Below are 16389 nucleotides of genomic sequence, written 5' to 3'. Positions count from 1 at the left end.
GTGGTCAAAATAGGCACTTCGTGGTACTGAGGAAGACTATGGTGAAGTTTAGGTGGTCAGGGGACCCCATAGGCACTTCGTGGCAATGGAGAAGAGGATAGGTGGTTAGGGGTCAAAATAGGCACTTCGTGGACAACGAGGAAGACTATGGTGAAGTTTAGGTGGTCAGGGGACCCCATAAGCACTTTGTGGCAATGAAGAAGAAGATAGGTGGTTAGGGGTCAAAATAGGCACTTCGTGGACAACGAGGAAGACTATGGTGAAGTTTAGGTGGTCAGGGGACCCCATAGGCACTTCGTGGCTATGAAGAAGAGGATAGGTGGTTAGGGGTCAAAATAGGCACTTCATGGACAACGAGGAGGACTATGGTGAAGAGTAGGTTGTCAGGGGACCCCATAGGAACTTCGTGGCAATGAAGAAGAGGATAGGTGGTTAGGGGTCAAAATAGGTGCTTCGTGGCACTGAGGAGGACTATGGTGAAGAGTAGGTAGTTGGCGGACCCCAAAAGCACTTGGTGGACCTCCCCGTAGTGCACTGGCACCCCCAGAGGCGTCCACACAGGGCCTATGGTAATTTTGGCCACTTTATATGCGATTTTACATAACGTCCACGTCACCATTAGGTTAAGCAGCTCGTGTCGTCCATTTCGAGCACGCGGACCTCCGAGTGCCTAGGCCGACAATGGCAACTTAAATGAATGGGAAAATTCCCACGAACAGCCTAGTTTCCCTTACTAGAGGTATTTCGGATTTCATGGAAGGAGAGCTCGATTGCATACAGAGAGGCCTTAAAAGCTGCTAGATCTGCTTATTTTTCAACCCTATTAGAAGAAAATAAACATAATCCTAGGTATTTATTTGAAACGGTGGCTAAACTAACGAAAGCCCAGAAGTTTCCAAGCAACACAGCAGTAATGACTTTATGAACTTCTTCACTTATAAGAGTGATAATATCAGGGACAAAATTATAACTATGCAATCGTCTACTACAGTATCGAATCAGGCAGTGCATTGTAGTCTCCCTGAGGAAAAATTTGATTCATTTATTGCTATAGGAGAGGAAGAATTTTGCAAACTCGTTAATTCATCTAAATCGACAACACGTATGTTAGACCCTATTCCGACTAAGCTACGGGGAGAGATGCTCCCAGAGGTCATAGATCCTCTTCTTAATATCATTAATTTGTCTTTGTCTCTAGGATACGTACCAAAAACGGTTGCCCTGCACGCTTAATAAACAAACTACAGCTAGTTCAAAACGCAGCAGCTCGAGTTCTTACCGGCGACGACTCGACGCCGGCGATATGTTATGCCCTAAATTAATGCATGATTAACTAACTGTATTTTTCTATGTACAATTTTTTGAAATACACTTTCTGTAAAGCTGCTTTGAGACAATATGTATTGTGAAAAGCGCTATACAAATAAATTTGAATTGAATTGAATTGAATTACCAGAACCAGGAAGTATGACCATATTAGCCCGGTTCTGTCAACACTGCATTGGCTGCCTATTAAACATCGTACATAGTGCAAAGCACTAAATGGTTTAGCTCCGCAGTACTTGAGCGAGCTCTTAACGCATTATAGTCCTTCACGTCTATTGCGATCTCAAAATTCCGGCCAGTTAATAATACCTAGAATATCAAAATCGACTGCTGGCGGTAGATCCTTTTCCTATTTAGCACCAAAACTTTGGAACAGTCTTCCTAACATTGTCCGGGAAGCAGACACACACACTCTGTCAGTTCAAAGCTAGATTAAAGACACATCTTTTTGACCTAGCATTCACATAATACATTATAGACTTCTATAATTCAATGTTAGGCTGCATAGATTTGGTCAGCCGGAACCGGGAACACTTCCCATAAATCCTGATCTACTCGTTACATCATAAGAAGAATGGCATCTACGCTAATTTTAGTGTCTTTGTTTATCCCGAGGTTTTCCCACAGCCTGCCGGATCCAGGCCGTATCCAGATCTGACGAAGGACCTTCGCCTGGACCCGATGACAACGCAGTGCTGAAGTGCCAACTTTACCACTCTACAGTTAAAGCGTTGGCGAGAAATTCATTTTGCGTACCTACCCCGAAGTGATAAAATAAAATACTGTATCAAAATGTATAAAGGAAAGACCAGTACTTTATTTAGGCTTGGTTTGTAGGGAATTCCAAACCTGCGCACATATATTGAAACGCACATAACTATAGAACCAATTCTTAATGCGCATGTGAACGCCATCAGCGTTTCTCACAGGTTCTCGTTTATAGTCTGTGTAGAGAGAATGGTGTCGTCTTGGCGGCCCCTAATTTAATAACAAATGATCGTTGCTACGGAAGCGAATCAATCGAAACTAACTTTAGCTGGAAAATAACTTAAGAACCACTATAAAGCCAAAACAATCTGTTACCTTAAATTATACGTTTTATCATATTTAATAAAATCTTATGTCAGAGGTTATGTCTACCTTCAACAATAAGGGTGTCCTCCCCTGAGATGTAGCCACACCCTCCAGTGTCATATTGCATCAACCAAAACCATTTGATCATTTAAAGAAATAGTGGATCTTTAATTAAAGGCCATTGTCATGCTCTTAAAGTGTTAACCCATTGAGCACAGTAAATCAAACTAAACGGCCCACTTTACCTGCATTCACCCTACATTTATTTTTAAGAGTGCATTTACTATTGGAAGCTATGGCCAAAAAGCCTCTGAAAAGACCAAGAGAAAAAACAAAACAAAAACAAACATGGGAATGTTCATTTTATGAAATATACTTTAATGTAGGACACATACAAAGAATACACAAGGAAAATCATGATTATCCTATTTGAATCTACCTCCACATTTTTCCTTGGGGGGCACTTCAGTCTTCTGCCACAGACTTGGAGTAGTAATACCAATCACACCCAAAGCAATTATCTGTCCAGCACTCTCCTCATCTGAATCCATTCCCGGATCATCCTCCTTCTCATGAACCACCACCGCACGTCCCAGAATGGAATAAGGCCCAAAGAGCTTGGCGTCTGGAAGCGTCAGGGACTGCCTTATAACTCCTTGCTTGGAAGCAAAGTTGCCCAGGTCTCCAGGAGGGTGGTCAACGCCGTTTGGATTGTAATGAGGACCAACAGTGATGCTGCCTTGACTCAGGTCTCCATACCGATGGACGTGCATGGCACGCTCTTGATGATCGTTGGCAGGCAAACCACGGAGGTTGATTTTCACTTCTAAATCTCCATTGGGGAAGAGCTGCTTGAAGAGGATTTGCCCAAAGATCTTTGGCTGGTTACGTGGCAAATTGGGGCTGGGAGTTACTTCACAAGTGGCATAGATTGTGTTGTCGAACTCCACGACTTCCGGCTGTGGAGCTTCGGCAGGCAAACAAACTGGATCTTTGGAGAACTCTCCTCCTTGTATATGCAGCACCAGCAATATCAGAGGGAATATTAGGATGATTTTCTCCATGTTGATCTTTAAAGCCTACAATGAAGAGTGGATTCAGTGAAATCATGCCGTTTGGTTTAAGAATGTAATATTTTTTGATAAAAGGTCAATGCTTTGTTGCAGGGAGCTTTGAGAATGGAAGTTGCATTAGGTAAAATAGCACAACCAGATTAGTTTGCAACGGAAAACCATATCCCAGACAGCAACATAGTGTCGGCCCACATCTGGGCCGTGTGTAATCCATGTGTACCAGATGTGGGCTGGATCTGGGCCGACACCATGTTGCTGTCTGGAAAACTCTATAATTTTTGCATTGCTATGTACCCTTGTGAAAAAAAAAGCACTTATTGGCATTGGATGTGTACCTGTAGTATCTTGAAAATACAATAATAATAATAATAAAAAACCCTGTAGGTCCACTTGCAGATAATAACATTGATGAATTATAAAAAGCCACTAAAGTGTCACACCTGCCAGCCAAAGTGCTTATGATATATACACACAAACATGAACAAACCAATGACATACAGGTGGATGTAATGCAGGCAAAGGTTTATGGAAATGGAAAAGGTCTAGGGAGAAGTGCCCTCTGGTGGCTATCATAGCGCTTCTGCTGGCAGGAGAGACATTAAGTACATGTACACAAAAAAAAGAAGAAAAAAAAAGTAATGTCAAACTAAGAGTTTTACTTTAAAAGTACATTATGTTTTTTAAAAAAAATGTTGTTGTGCTTTAAAGAAGTAGACTTGCTATTCAATATTAAATATAAAGTTCATGTTTCATTGCATGTATATTTTTAAATGCATTACATAAGATGAAATATAAATTGTATTAAAATATATTTTTGTTGACCATAAATGCACAGTAAATATCAGTACATTCAGCAGTGCACTTTAACCATATTTCAAAGACAATACAAGTAATTATGAAATGGATTACAAATAAAGATGTACTTCAGTCAAACAAAGGACTGCTTAATTTACATTTAAAATATGCATGAACATGCAATTAAGTCTGAAAACTACATTACATTCTTGCACTTAAGTATATATTTTTTTATAGGTTTAATTTCAATAATATGCACTCTTCTTTAAAGCATGCTAAAGTGTACTTCTTCACAAGGACAGGTAAAATAAAAGACAATATCTATACTTTTGCTTTAACTTTTTTTTTTGTTGTAACCTACTAAATCAAGTCAGTTGATGGAGAAAATGGAATGGAGAAAAAAAACACAAGCCTAAAACAGCAAAGGTGCATCACCGTATAGCTGAAAAGCTGTCTTCAATCCGTGTGGAGCCTGAATATTGCAGTCACAAAAATACTACAACACTTAATCTGTGTGCAGTCCTGACCTGGGGTTGAGAGAATGTTCCTTTGCAATCACACTTTTGGCTGCTCTTTTAGGAACTCATGTTGAGCTACAAGTTAACCATGATAGTCTGTTAGTCACTAATTAAGTTCACCTGTGTTTCATTTAGCTCCCTTTGTTTGCCTGTTTATATATAGCACTCAGTTTATTCAGTTCTTTGTCTTGCATTGCACAATGTGTTCTCCAGTGTAGATTATGTCCATTGTTTTGTGTTTATTAAAAGAAGTACTGCCATAGATTCCTCTTCTCTTCATTTGTTGGCTCATTTGTGACTCATTAATTCTTAGTGTACAATTCCACTTGACGTTCATGCTTGACACCACTTCTTATAGCAGATATTCATCTCACATAAGTGAATAGCTGACAGTTCTTCTTTTTCAAGAAACCATTTCTACAGACTCTGATGTACCAAGCCTGACAATTACACATGCAATTGGACTGTTATTTAATTGTCTTTGAAGGCAGAAGTAAACATTTCTAAGGGAATGATTCTTCTATGGCATCGATGTTAAAATCGATTGATTGAATGCAGGTAAGGTGGGACACTTTTTGTTAAACGTGTCATTTAGATTCAGTACCTAGATGTTTATTTCTTTTTACTACTTTTGTTAACTTTAAGGTCCGACTTTAATATTTCATTTTGAATACAGTTGATATGTGTTATTTGCAAGGTATATACCAATAAACATTTTGAGATCATGCACTCCAGACAAATTTCTTTTCAGGTAATGTGACCCATCCCTAATTTATCAAAAATGATCCTGGATCTTAAAAACACATGATTTATTAACACATCAGACAAACATATTCCACCGCATATTTAACAGACCCAAAAGCACATAGATAGACTGCTTTACAAATGAGGTCAGTAAAAAGCTGGTTATTTGCTAAGAAGCTGCTCCTGAAAAAAGGATCGGTACCAACTATTCGTGTTCCTGCTGCACCTCCAGAAGAACTGAAGTGAGTGTAACGTTTTATTAACCTTTATATTAATCTTTATATTAATCTTTGCAAATCGCTTGCACGCTTCACGATGAATGCGGCTATTTTTACACTCAGGGTACATTACGCCATGTTTTCTATGTATGACGTCCTCAATATAATTCATAATCCCATGTTTATAATGAACAACGCGTTATGGTTATTGTGTTACAAACGGTGTACGCACAGAACAGAGGGGCGGGGTACGTGAGCAAAGCTCATTATCATTTAAAGACCCATGCACTTAAACGGCGTGCTGAAAACAGAGCTGTTTTTGACCAGGTAAAATTAGTGTTTTCTTACAATACTAATGAGAATTTTTAATTAAAGTATATTACAAACTTTTAATTTAGACCCTAAAGAATCATATTAGCTTGTACAAAAATGACATTATATGACCCCTTTAATGAACTCTACAACATATTACAAATGGAACTACAACACATGCAACAACAAATAGGCTAACAAAAATTCAATAAGAGGAAAATTTAAAATGGTAACCATATTGTAAAACTTTTTTTCTGTCTGTTGCACACTGTAAATTAACTTAAATTGTGTCCATATTTTAAAGCGTTATATTCTGCATCTACATTTTAATAATAATAATAATTCGTTACATTTATATAGCGCTTTTCTGGGTACTCAAAGCGCTTTACATGGAAGGGGGAATATCCTCAACCACCACCAATGTGCGGCAGCCATATTGCGCCAGAACGCCCACCACACACCAGCTTAATGGTGGAGAGGAGACAGTGATGAAGCCAATCAGTGTATGGGGATGATTAGGAGGCCATGATGGACAGAGGCCAAGGGGCAAATTTGGCCAGGATGCCGGGGTTACACCCCTACTCTTTTTCGAAGGACATCCTGGGATTTTAAAGAGAGTCAGGACCTCGGTTTAACGTCTCATTGGAAGGATGGTGCTCTTTGACAGTATAGTGTCCCGATCACTACACTGGGGCGTTAGGTCCCACATAGACCAAGGGTGAGCACCCCCTGCTGGCCTCACGAACACCTCTTCCAGCAGCAACCTGGTTTTCTCAGGAGGTCTCCCATCCAGGTACTAACCAGGCTTGCTAACCTCTTACAATAAAAAAGGTGTAGGTTGATGACGCATAAGCGGAATTATGGAACTTGTCGTCATGCCGAAGGATCTAATAATGTTTATGGATGAGTGAATACATTGATGTTTTTAACATGACTGTGGTATGAAGCAGGTCGCGATTGCTAATGAGAGACAGATATCAGCGCCACATGCGAGTCCCGCAGATATAAAGGAATAAGGACATTTCCTTCTACCGATCTACCCGCAAGTGCTGAATTAATACTCACACATACCCCTTTTCCACCAGCATGAGCCGGGTGCCAGTTCAGAGCCAGAGCCAGTCCGGAGTTGGTTCGACTGACGAGCTCTCTAAGATCCGGTTTGCCTTTCCACAAGGCCAAAGAGCCACCAGAGAGGCAGATCTTACGTCACTGTATACATCTCATGTTGCCCAGCAACGCTAGCGTGGCAGCGCCAAACACAAACACACCAGGCTTGTTCGAGATGGTTCGGCTTCTCGCAGACCGATCGGCTCATGACATCAAAGCACTGCGAAAGCGATCCAAAAGCTCAAGGAGTCGTATGCTCTCCAAACACTCCCGCAGCTCCGATCGGTCCGTGCCGCTCCGATGCATCTCGAACAAGCCTTCCATCAACAATGGAGGTCGTTGCGTTACTATTGATGCTCATGGCTTTGCGAACCTACATCGGCATCCAAACACGGCGAATCCAACGTGTTCGTGCAGCTCGCCGTAACTTGCATAGACGGAGATTACAATCAAGCTGCTATTAGCTCGATGAGCTGCTATTTGAAAAATGGCGGTGACAAGTTTCTGTTCGTCTTGTTGGTCACGGTAACCCCGCCCCCAGCCCCTGACGCAAGCGGTTCATACTTCTAGACCAGCAATGTTTTGGTGCTACTTAAGTACCACTTTTCCTGGTTCAGAGCTGGTGCTTTGGGTGTCGAAAAACAAAGAACCGATTTGAAACTAGGCTCTAGCTCCGAACCAGCACCAGCACTGCCTTGGTGGAAAAGGGTTAACAAGTCAGTTTATTTGGCGAATTAAACTTGTGAGGTAACGCAGCGCTGTTTCACTTGGTCTACACTATCACACTAAACTGCATTTGAGTGTGTTGAAAGTTATAATGTTATTCTATGTGTTTGTTTGTCTGTATGAGACTAGCAGTAAGCTAGATGAACATTAGAATAACATACTGATCATATTCTAACATTTCATCATGTTGAGCTATATAACATTGATTACTTTTATGTACATTTGCTCACCTGTCTAATAAAGTGCATGCAAGACGTCTCTGTCAAGTCGAAGTTTGTCACGGACGTGGAGCTCTCGGCATCTCGAAAACACCACGCCGATATTGATCCTCGTTTTAGTTCTCCTTTTGTCCCAAAGTCTGCTTGCCATGGTCCATAATGCATACGTCAATTTCGGGCCAATCGGACCTTTCTGTCCACCTTTCACGAAGCACATGGTCCAATTAATGCAGGCCCTCTCGCACACATAGACAGACATATGGTCAAAGTGAACCAAAGGGAGGAGAATTTCGCACTGCAAAAAGACACACTTGGAACCGATCTAGAACCCTGCGATCCGGGATCTAGAACCGGGGGCCCCTCGACTACCAGGGTGACGAATTTGGAGGCGCTGCAAGGCAAGGCAAGGCAAGGCAAGGCAAGGCAAGGCAAGGCAAGGCAAGTTTATTTATATAGCACATTTCATACACAATGGCAATTCAAAGTGCTTTACATAGAAGAAATTAAAATAATGAAAAGAAATAAGAATAATTAAAACAGTTTAGAAAAATAAAATACAGTACTTTTAAAAAATAAAAAATAATATTTATTATAGATCTTTCTTTCAAAGGATTCCCTTAAGACTTAAATCTTTCAACCTTCTTTTAACCTTCAATCTTCTTACGACTTCCATCTATCAACTTTCCTTTAACTTTCTTTTCTCCCTCATTTACTCACATGTTGTTTTCACTTTCTTTAGCACTTTAGCACTGCGTTCACATTCTTTCTCAGACGAAAACTTTAATATCGTCATTTAAATACTGTTCTACTTTCAAACCCACATTAATCACTTTCACATTATCACCTTCTGAGTGGGCATTTACAGTTTCGGGCTAAATGCCCTGCTGACATAGGAGAAATTAAAATAATTAAAAGAAATAAGAATAATTAAAACAGTTTAGAAAAATAGAGTAAAATACAGTACAGTACAAACAGTCGGACGAACAGCGGCACAGTGCTCATTCAGTAAATGCACAGCTAAACAGAAGTGTTTTGAGTCTGGATTTGAATGTGACCACTGTAGGAGCACCTCTGATCTCTTCTGGAAGCTGGTTCCAGCTGTGGCTGGCATAATAGCTAAAAGCAGACTCACCATGTTTAGAATGAACCCTTGGTATTTCTAGCTGATATGATCCTAATGATCTGAGTGATCTGTTGGGTTTATATTCAGTGAGCATATCTGCAATGTATTGAGGTCCTAGGCCATTGAATGATTTATATACCAGTAATAATACTTTAAAATCAATCCTAAATCTAACTGGGAGCCAGTGTAAAGACCTGAGGACTGGTGTGATATGTTCATATTTTCTGGTTCTGCTCAGAATCCTGGCGGCAGCGTTCTGTATGAGCTGCAACTGTCTTATGGTCTTTTTGGGAAGGCCAGTGAGGAGTCCATTACAATAATCCACCCTGCTGGTGATGAAAGCATGCACAAGTTTCTCTAAGTCTTGTCTGGAAACAAAGCATCTAATTCTTGCAATATTTTTCAGATGATAGTATGCTGATTTAGTTATTGCTTTGACATGACTACTGAAACTAAGGTCTGACTCTAGTGTCACACCAAGATTCCTGACTTGATGTTTAGTTGTTTTACCCCTAGAGTGAAGGTATGCGTTCACTTTGAGAACTTCATCTTTGTTTCCAAACGCAATAACTTCAGTTTTGTCTTTGTTTAATTGAAGAAAGTTTTGACACATCCAACTGTTGACTTCATCAATGCATCGGCACAGGGAGTCAATGGGGCTGTAATCGTTGGGCGATAGGGCTAAGTACAGCTGTGTGTCGTCTGCATAGCTGTGGTAAGCAATTTGGTTATTTCTCATTATTTGGCTCATTGGGAGCATATACAGGTTGAACAGGAGTGGCGCAAGAATTGAGCCTTGAGGGACTCCGCATGTCATGGATGTCCACTCAGACTTATGGTCTCCTATACTCACATAATAACCTCTCCCATCTAAGTATGACCTGAACCATTTAAGGACTATCCCAGAAAGCCCCACCCAGTTTTCCAGCCTGTCAAGAAGTATGTTGTGATCGACAGTGTCAAATGCAGCACTGAGGTCGAGTAGTACCAGCACTGATAATTTTCCTGAATCAGTATTTAAGCGAATATCGTTTATTATCTTTATGAGCGCTGTCTCTGTGCTGTGGTGCGGTCGGAAACCAGATTGAAAATTGTCAAAGTATCCATTCGAGCTTAAGAATTTGTTCAGCTGATTGAAGACAACTTTTTCAATGATCTTGCCTATGAAAGGAAGATTTGAGATCGGTCTATAGTTGCTTAATATGGTCTTATCCAGATTTCTCTTTTTCAGGAGGGGCTTGACAACTGCAGTTTTCAGGGAGTTTGGAAAACTCCCAGAGAGAAGTGAGGCATTTACCACTTCTAGAAGATCTGCTTCTAAACTGTTTAGCACAATTTTGAAGAAAGATGTGGGAAGTGTGTCAAGGGCGCATGTTGATGTTTTAAGGTGTTGTACGGTTTCTTCCAAAATTTTGCCATCAATTTCTTTGAAGTCAGACATAGTAACTACTTTCTCAGGTGGTCTGATCTGTCTGACCCCAGTGCAACTCAAGGATGTGCTGATCACCTTTCTGATATTATTGATTTTCTCAGAGAAGAAAGAAGCAAACTCACTGCACTTGCTGTTTGAGAGCATTTCACTAGGAATCTGGCTTGGGGGGTTTGTCAGTCTCTCTACAGTAGCAAAAAGAGTGCGTGTGTTGTTTAAATTGCTGTTTATAATATTTGAGAAGAAAGTCTGTCTAGCTTTGCCTAGTTCCATATTGAAAGCATGCTGCGACCTTTCGACCCCTGTGTTTCCGCCCTCCCACGTGCAACTTATTCAGTTCAAACTTCACAGGCGCTTCCAGGTCAAGGGGGTCTTTTTCCGGCCAAACGAGCGGACGGGGACACGGAACTCTAGAACCCGTCCCCGGGGCCCGTGACGAGACGCATGTGTCAATTTCGGGCCGATCGGGCCTTTCCATCAAGTCGTTTTGCTGAAACACATACTTAGAACCGATCTAGAACCACCAAATCCAGGATCTAGAACCGGGGGCCCCTGGACTACCACCGTGTCGAATTTGGGGTCGCTGCGACCTTTCGACCCCTTTTGGCCCCTGTTTGTTTGACGTCCCACCTGCAACTTATTCCATAGGGCTGTTGGTGGCCAATTAGCGCGAAAAAAGGTCAGAGGGACACGGAACTCTGGACACCGTCCCAGGGGCCCGTGACGGGACGTATGTGTCAATTTCGGGGCAATCGGACCACTCTGAACCTCGTTCGGCCCCTGGAGGTGCTAGGGGCCCGAAACTTCATAGAAAGCTGCCTCACACGGCCCCCAAAAACATACAGAGAGGGGAACGTCTACACAAAAAAACACTTGGTGGTTAGGGGTCAAAATAGGCACTTCGTGGACTATGAGGAAGACTATGGTGAAGTTTAGGTGGTCAGGGGGCATCATAGGCACTTTGTGGCAATGAAGAAGAGGATAGGTGGTGAGTGGTCAAAATAGGCACTTCGTGGTACTGAGGAAGACTATGGTGAAGTTTAGGTGGTCAGGGGACCCCATAGGCACTTCGTGGCAATGGAGAAGAGGATAGGTGGTTAGGGGTCAAAATAGGCACTTCGTGGACAACGAGGAAGACTATGGTGAAGTTTAGGTGGTCAGGGGACCCCATAGGCACTTCGTGGCTATGAAGAAGAGGATAGGTGGTTAGGGGTCAAAATAGGCACTTCGTGGACAACGAGGAGGACTATGGTGAAGAGTAGGTGGTCAGGGGACCCCATAGGAACTTCGTGGCAATGAAGAAGAGGATAGGTGGTTAGGCGTCAAAATAGGTGCTTCGTGGCACTGAGGAGGACTATGGTGAAGAGTAGGTAGTTGGCGGACCCCAAAAGCACTTGGTGGACCTCCCCGTAGTGCACTGGCACCCCCAGAGGCGTCCACACAGGGCCTATGGTAATTTATGGTAATTTTGGCCACTTTATATGCGATTTTACAAAACGTCCACGTCACCATTAGGTTAAGCAGCTCGTGTCGTCCATTTCGAGCACGCGGACCTCCGAGTGCCTAGGCCGACAATGGCAACTTAAATGAATGGGAAAATTCCCACGAACAGCCTAGTTTCCCTTACTAGAGGTATTTCGGATTTCATGGAAGGAGAGCTCGATTGCATACAGAGAGGCCTTAAAAGCTGCTAGATCTGCTTATTTTTCAACCCTATTAGAAGAAAATAAACATAATCCTAGGTATTTATTTGAAACGGTGGCTAAACTAACGAAAGCCCAGAAGTTTCCAAGCAACACAGCAGTAATGACTTTATGAACTTCTTCACTTATAAGAGTGATAATATCAGGGACAAAATTATAACTATGCAATCGTCTACTACAGTATCGAATCAGGCAGTGCATTGTAGTCTCCCTGAGGAAAAATTTGATTCATTTATTGCTATAGGAGAGGAAGAATTTTGCAAACTCGTTAATTCATCTAAATCGACAACACGTATGTTAGACCCTATTCCGACTAAGCTACGGGGAGAGATGCTCCCAGAGGTCATAGATCCTCTTCTTAATATCATTAATTTGTCTTTGTCTCTAGGATACGTACCAAAAACGGTTGCCCTGCACGCTTAATAAACAAACTACAGCTAGTTCAAAACGCAGCAGCTCGAGTTCTTACCGGCGACGACTCGACGCCGGCGATATGTTATGCCCTAAATTAATGCATGATTAACTAACTGTATTTTTCTATGTACAATTTTTTGAAATACACTTTCTGTAAAGCTGCTTTGAGACAATATGTATTGTGAAAAGCGCTATACAAATAAATTTGAATTGAATTGAATTGAATTACCAGAACCAGGAAGTATGACCATATTAGCCCGGTTCTGTCAACACTGCATTGGCTGCCTATTAAACATCGTACATAGTGCAAAGCACTAAATGGTTTAGCTCCGCAGTACTTGAGCGAGCTCTTAACGCATTATAGTCCTTCACGTCTATTGCGATCTCAAAATTCCGGCCAGTTAATAATACCTAGAATATCAAAATCGACTGCTGGCGGTAGATCCTTTTCCTATTTAGCACCAAAACTTTGGAACAGTCTTCCTAACATTGTCCGGGAAGCAGACACACACACTCTGTCAGTTCAAAGCTAGATTAAAGACACATCTTTTTGACCTAGCATTCACATAATACATTATAGACTTCTATAATTCAATGTTAGGCTGCATAGATTTGGTCAGCCGGAACCGGGAACACTTCCCATAAATCCTGATCTACTCGTTACATCATAAGAAGAATGGCATCTACGCTAATTTTAGTGTCTTTGTTTATCCCGAGGTTTTCCCACAGCCTGCCGGATCCAGGCCGTATCCAGATCTGACGAAGGACCTTCGCCTGGACCCGATGACAACGCAGTGCTGAAGTGCCAACTTTACCACTCTACAGTTAAAGCGTTGGCGAGAAATTCATTTTGCGTACCTACCCCGAAGTGATAAAATAAAATACTGTATCAAAATGTATAAAGGAAAGACCAGTACTTTATTTAGGCTTGGTTTGTAGGGAATTCCAAACCTGCGCACATATATTGAAACGCACATAACTATAGAACCAATTCTTAATGCGCATGTGAACGCCATCAGCGTTTCTCACAGGTTCTCGTTTATAGTCTGTGTAGAGAGAATGGTGTCGTCTTGGCGGCCCCTAATTTAATAACAAATGATCGTTGCTACGGAAGCGAATCAATCGAAACTAACTTTAGCTGGAAAATAACTTAAGAACCACTATAAAGCCAAAACAATCTGTTACCTTAAATTATACGTTTTATCATATTTAATAAAATCTTATGTCAGAGGTTATGTCTACCTTCAACAATAAGGGTGTCCTCCCCTGAGATGTAGCCACACCCTCCAGTGTCATATTGCATCAACCAAAACCATTTGATCATTTAAAGAAATAGTGGATCTTTAATTAAAGGCCATTGTCATGCTCTTAAAGTGTTAACCCATTGAGCACAGTAAATCAAACTAAACGGCCCACTTTACCTGCATTCACCCTACATTTATTTTTAAGAGTGCATTTACTATTGGAAGCTATGGCCAAAAAGCCTCTGAAAAGACCAAGAGAAAAAACAAAACAAAAACAAACATGGGAATGTTCATTTTATGAAATATACTTTAATGTAGGACACATACAAAGAATACACAAGGAAAATCATGATTATCCTATTTGAATCTACCTCCACATTTTTCCTTGGGGGGCACTTCAGTCTTCTGCCACAGACTTGGAGTAGTAATACCAATCACACCCAAAGCAATTATCTGTCCAGCACTCTCCTCATCTGAATCCATTCCCGGATCATCCTCCTTCTCATGAACCACCACCGCACGTCCCAGAATGGAATAAGGCCCAAAGAGCTTGGCGTCTGGAAGCGTCAGGGACTGCCTTATAACTCCTTGCTTGGAAGCAAAGTTGCCCAGGTCTCCAGGAGGGTGGTCAACGCCGTTTGGATTGTAATGAGGACCAACAGTGATGCTGCCTTGACTCAGGTCTCCATACCGATGGACGTGCATGGCACGCTCTTGATGATCGTTGGCAGGCAAACCACGGAGGTTGATTTTCACTTCTAAATCTCCATTGGGGAAGAGCTGCTTGAAGAGGATTTGCCCAAAGATCTTTGGCTGGTTACGTGGCAAATTGGGGCTGGGAGTTACTTCACAAGTGGCATAGATTGTGTTGTCGAACTCCACGACTTCCGGCTGTGGAGCTTCGGCAGGCAAACAAACTGGATCTTTGGAGAACTCTCCTCCTTGTATATGCAGCACCAGCAATATCAGAGGGAATATTAGGATGATTTTCTCCATGTTGATCTTTAAAGCCTACAATGAAGAGTGGATTCAGTGAAATCATGCCGTTTGGTTTAAGAATGTAATATTTTTTGATAAAAGGTCAATGCTTTGTTGCAGGGAGCTTTGAGAATGGAAGTTGCATTAGGTAAAATAGCACAACCAGATTAGTTTGCAACGGAAAACCATATCCCAGACAGCAACATAGTGTCGGCCCACATCTGGGCCGTGTGTAATCCATGTGTACCAGATGTGGGCTGGATCTGGGCCGACACCATGTTGCTGTCTGGAAAACTCTATAATTTTTGCATTGCTATGTACCCTTGTGAAAAAAAAAGCACTTATTGGCATTGGATGTGTACCTGTAGTATCTTGAAAATACAATAATAATAATAATAAAAAACCCTGTAGGTCCACTTGCAGATAATAACATTGATGAATTATAAAAAGCCACTAAAGTGTCACACCTGCCAGCCAAAGTGCTTATGATATATACACACAAACATGAACAAACCAATGACATACAGGTGGATGTAATGCAGGCAAAGGTTTATGGAAATGGAAAAGGTCTAGGGAGAAGTGCCCTCTGGTGGCTATCATAGCGCTTCTGCTGGCAGGAGAGACATTAAGTACATGTACACAAAAAAAAGAAGAAAAAAAAAGTAATGTCAAACTAAGAGTTTTACTTTAAAAGTACATTATGTTTTTTAAAAAAAATGTTGTTGTGCTTTAAAGAAGTAGACTTGCTATTCAATATTAAATATAAAGTTCATGTTTCATTGCATGTATATTTTTAAATGCATTACATAAGATGAAATATAAATTGTATTAAAATATATTTTTGTTGACCATAAATGCACAGTAAATATCAGTACATTCAGCAGTGCACTTTAACCATATTTCAAAGACAATACAAGTAATTATGAAATGGATTACAAATAAAGATGTACTTCAGTCAAACAAAGGACTGCTTAATTTACATTTAAAATATGCATGAACATGCAATTAAGTCTGAAAACTACATTACATTCTTGCACTTAAGTATATATTTTTTTATAGGTTTAATTTCAATAATATGCACTCTTCTTTAAAGCATGCTAAAGTGTACTTCTTCACAAGGACAGGTAAAATAAAAGACAATATCTATACTTTTGCTTTAACTTTTTTTTTTGTTGTAACCTACTAAATCAAGTCAGTTGATGGAGAAAATGGAATGGAGAAAAAAAACACAAGCCTAAAACAGCAAAGGTGCATCACCGTATAGCTGAAAAGCTGTCTTCAATCCGTGTGGAGCCTGAATATTGCAGTCACAAAAATACTACAACACTTAATCTGTGTGCAGTCCTGACCTGGGGTTGAGAGAATGTTCCTTTGCAATCACACTTTT

At 41.0% G+C, this 16389-nt stretch overlaps 1 protein-coding gene across 1 annotated transcript; it reads right to left on the bottom strand.

The window, feature by feature from the left end:
• Window positions 1–2757: 2757 nt before the first annotated feature.
• LOC309502013 (extracellular superoxide dismutase [Cu-Zn]-like) lies at window positions 2758–15067 on the bottom strand. The gene is made up of 2 exons (XM_082174335.1): window positions 14396–15067; window positions 2758–2852 (listed from the first exon to the last, which is right to left on the bottom strand). The coding sequence occupies exons 1-2, from the start codon at window positions 15018–15020 to the stop codon at window positions 2836–2838; spliced, it is 642 nt and encodes a 213-aa protein (XP_082030461.1). The 5' UTR covers window positions 15021–15067; the 3' UTR covers window positions 2758–2835.
• Window positions 15068–16389: the final 1322 nt, after the last annotated feature.

Source organism: Leuciscus leuciscus, assembly GCF_965113295.1.
Source record: "Leuciscus leuciscus genome assembly, chromosome: 6".
Lineage (NCBI taxonomy): Eukaryota > Metazoa > Chordata > Actinopteri > Cypriniformes > Leuciscidae > Leuciscus > Leuciscus leuciscus.
Note: the sequence above shows the minus strand (reverse complement) of the source record. Positions and strands in the feature narration are given on the sequence as shown.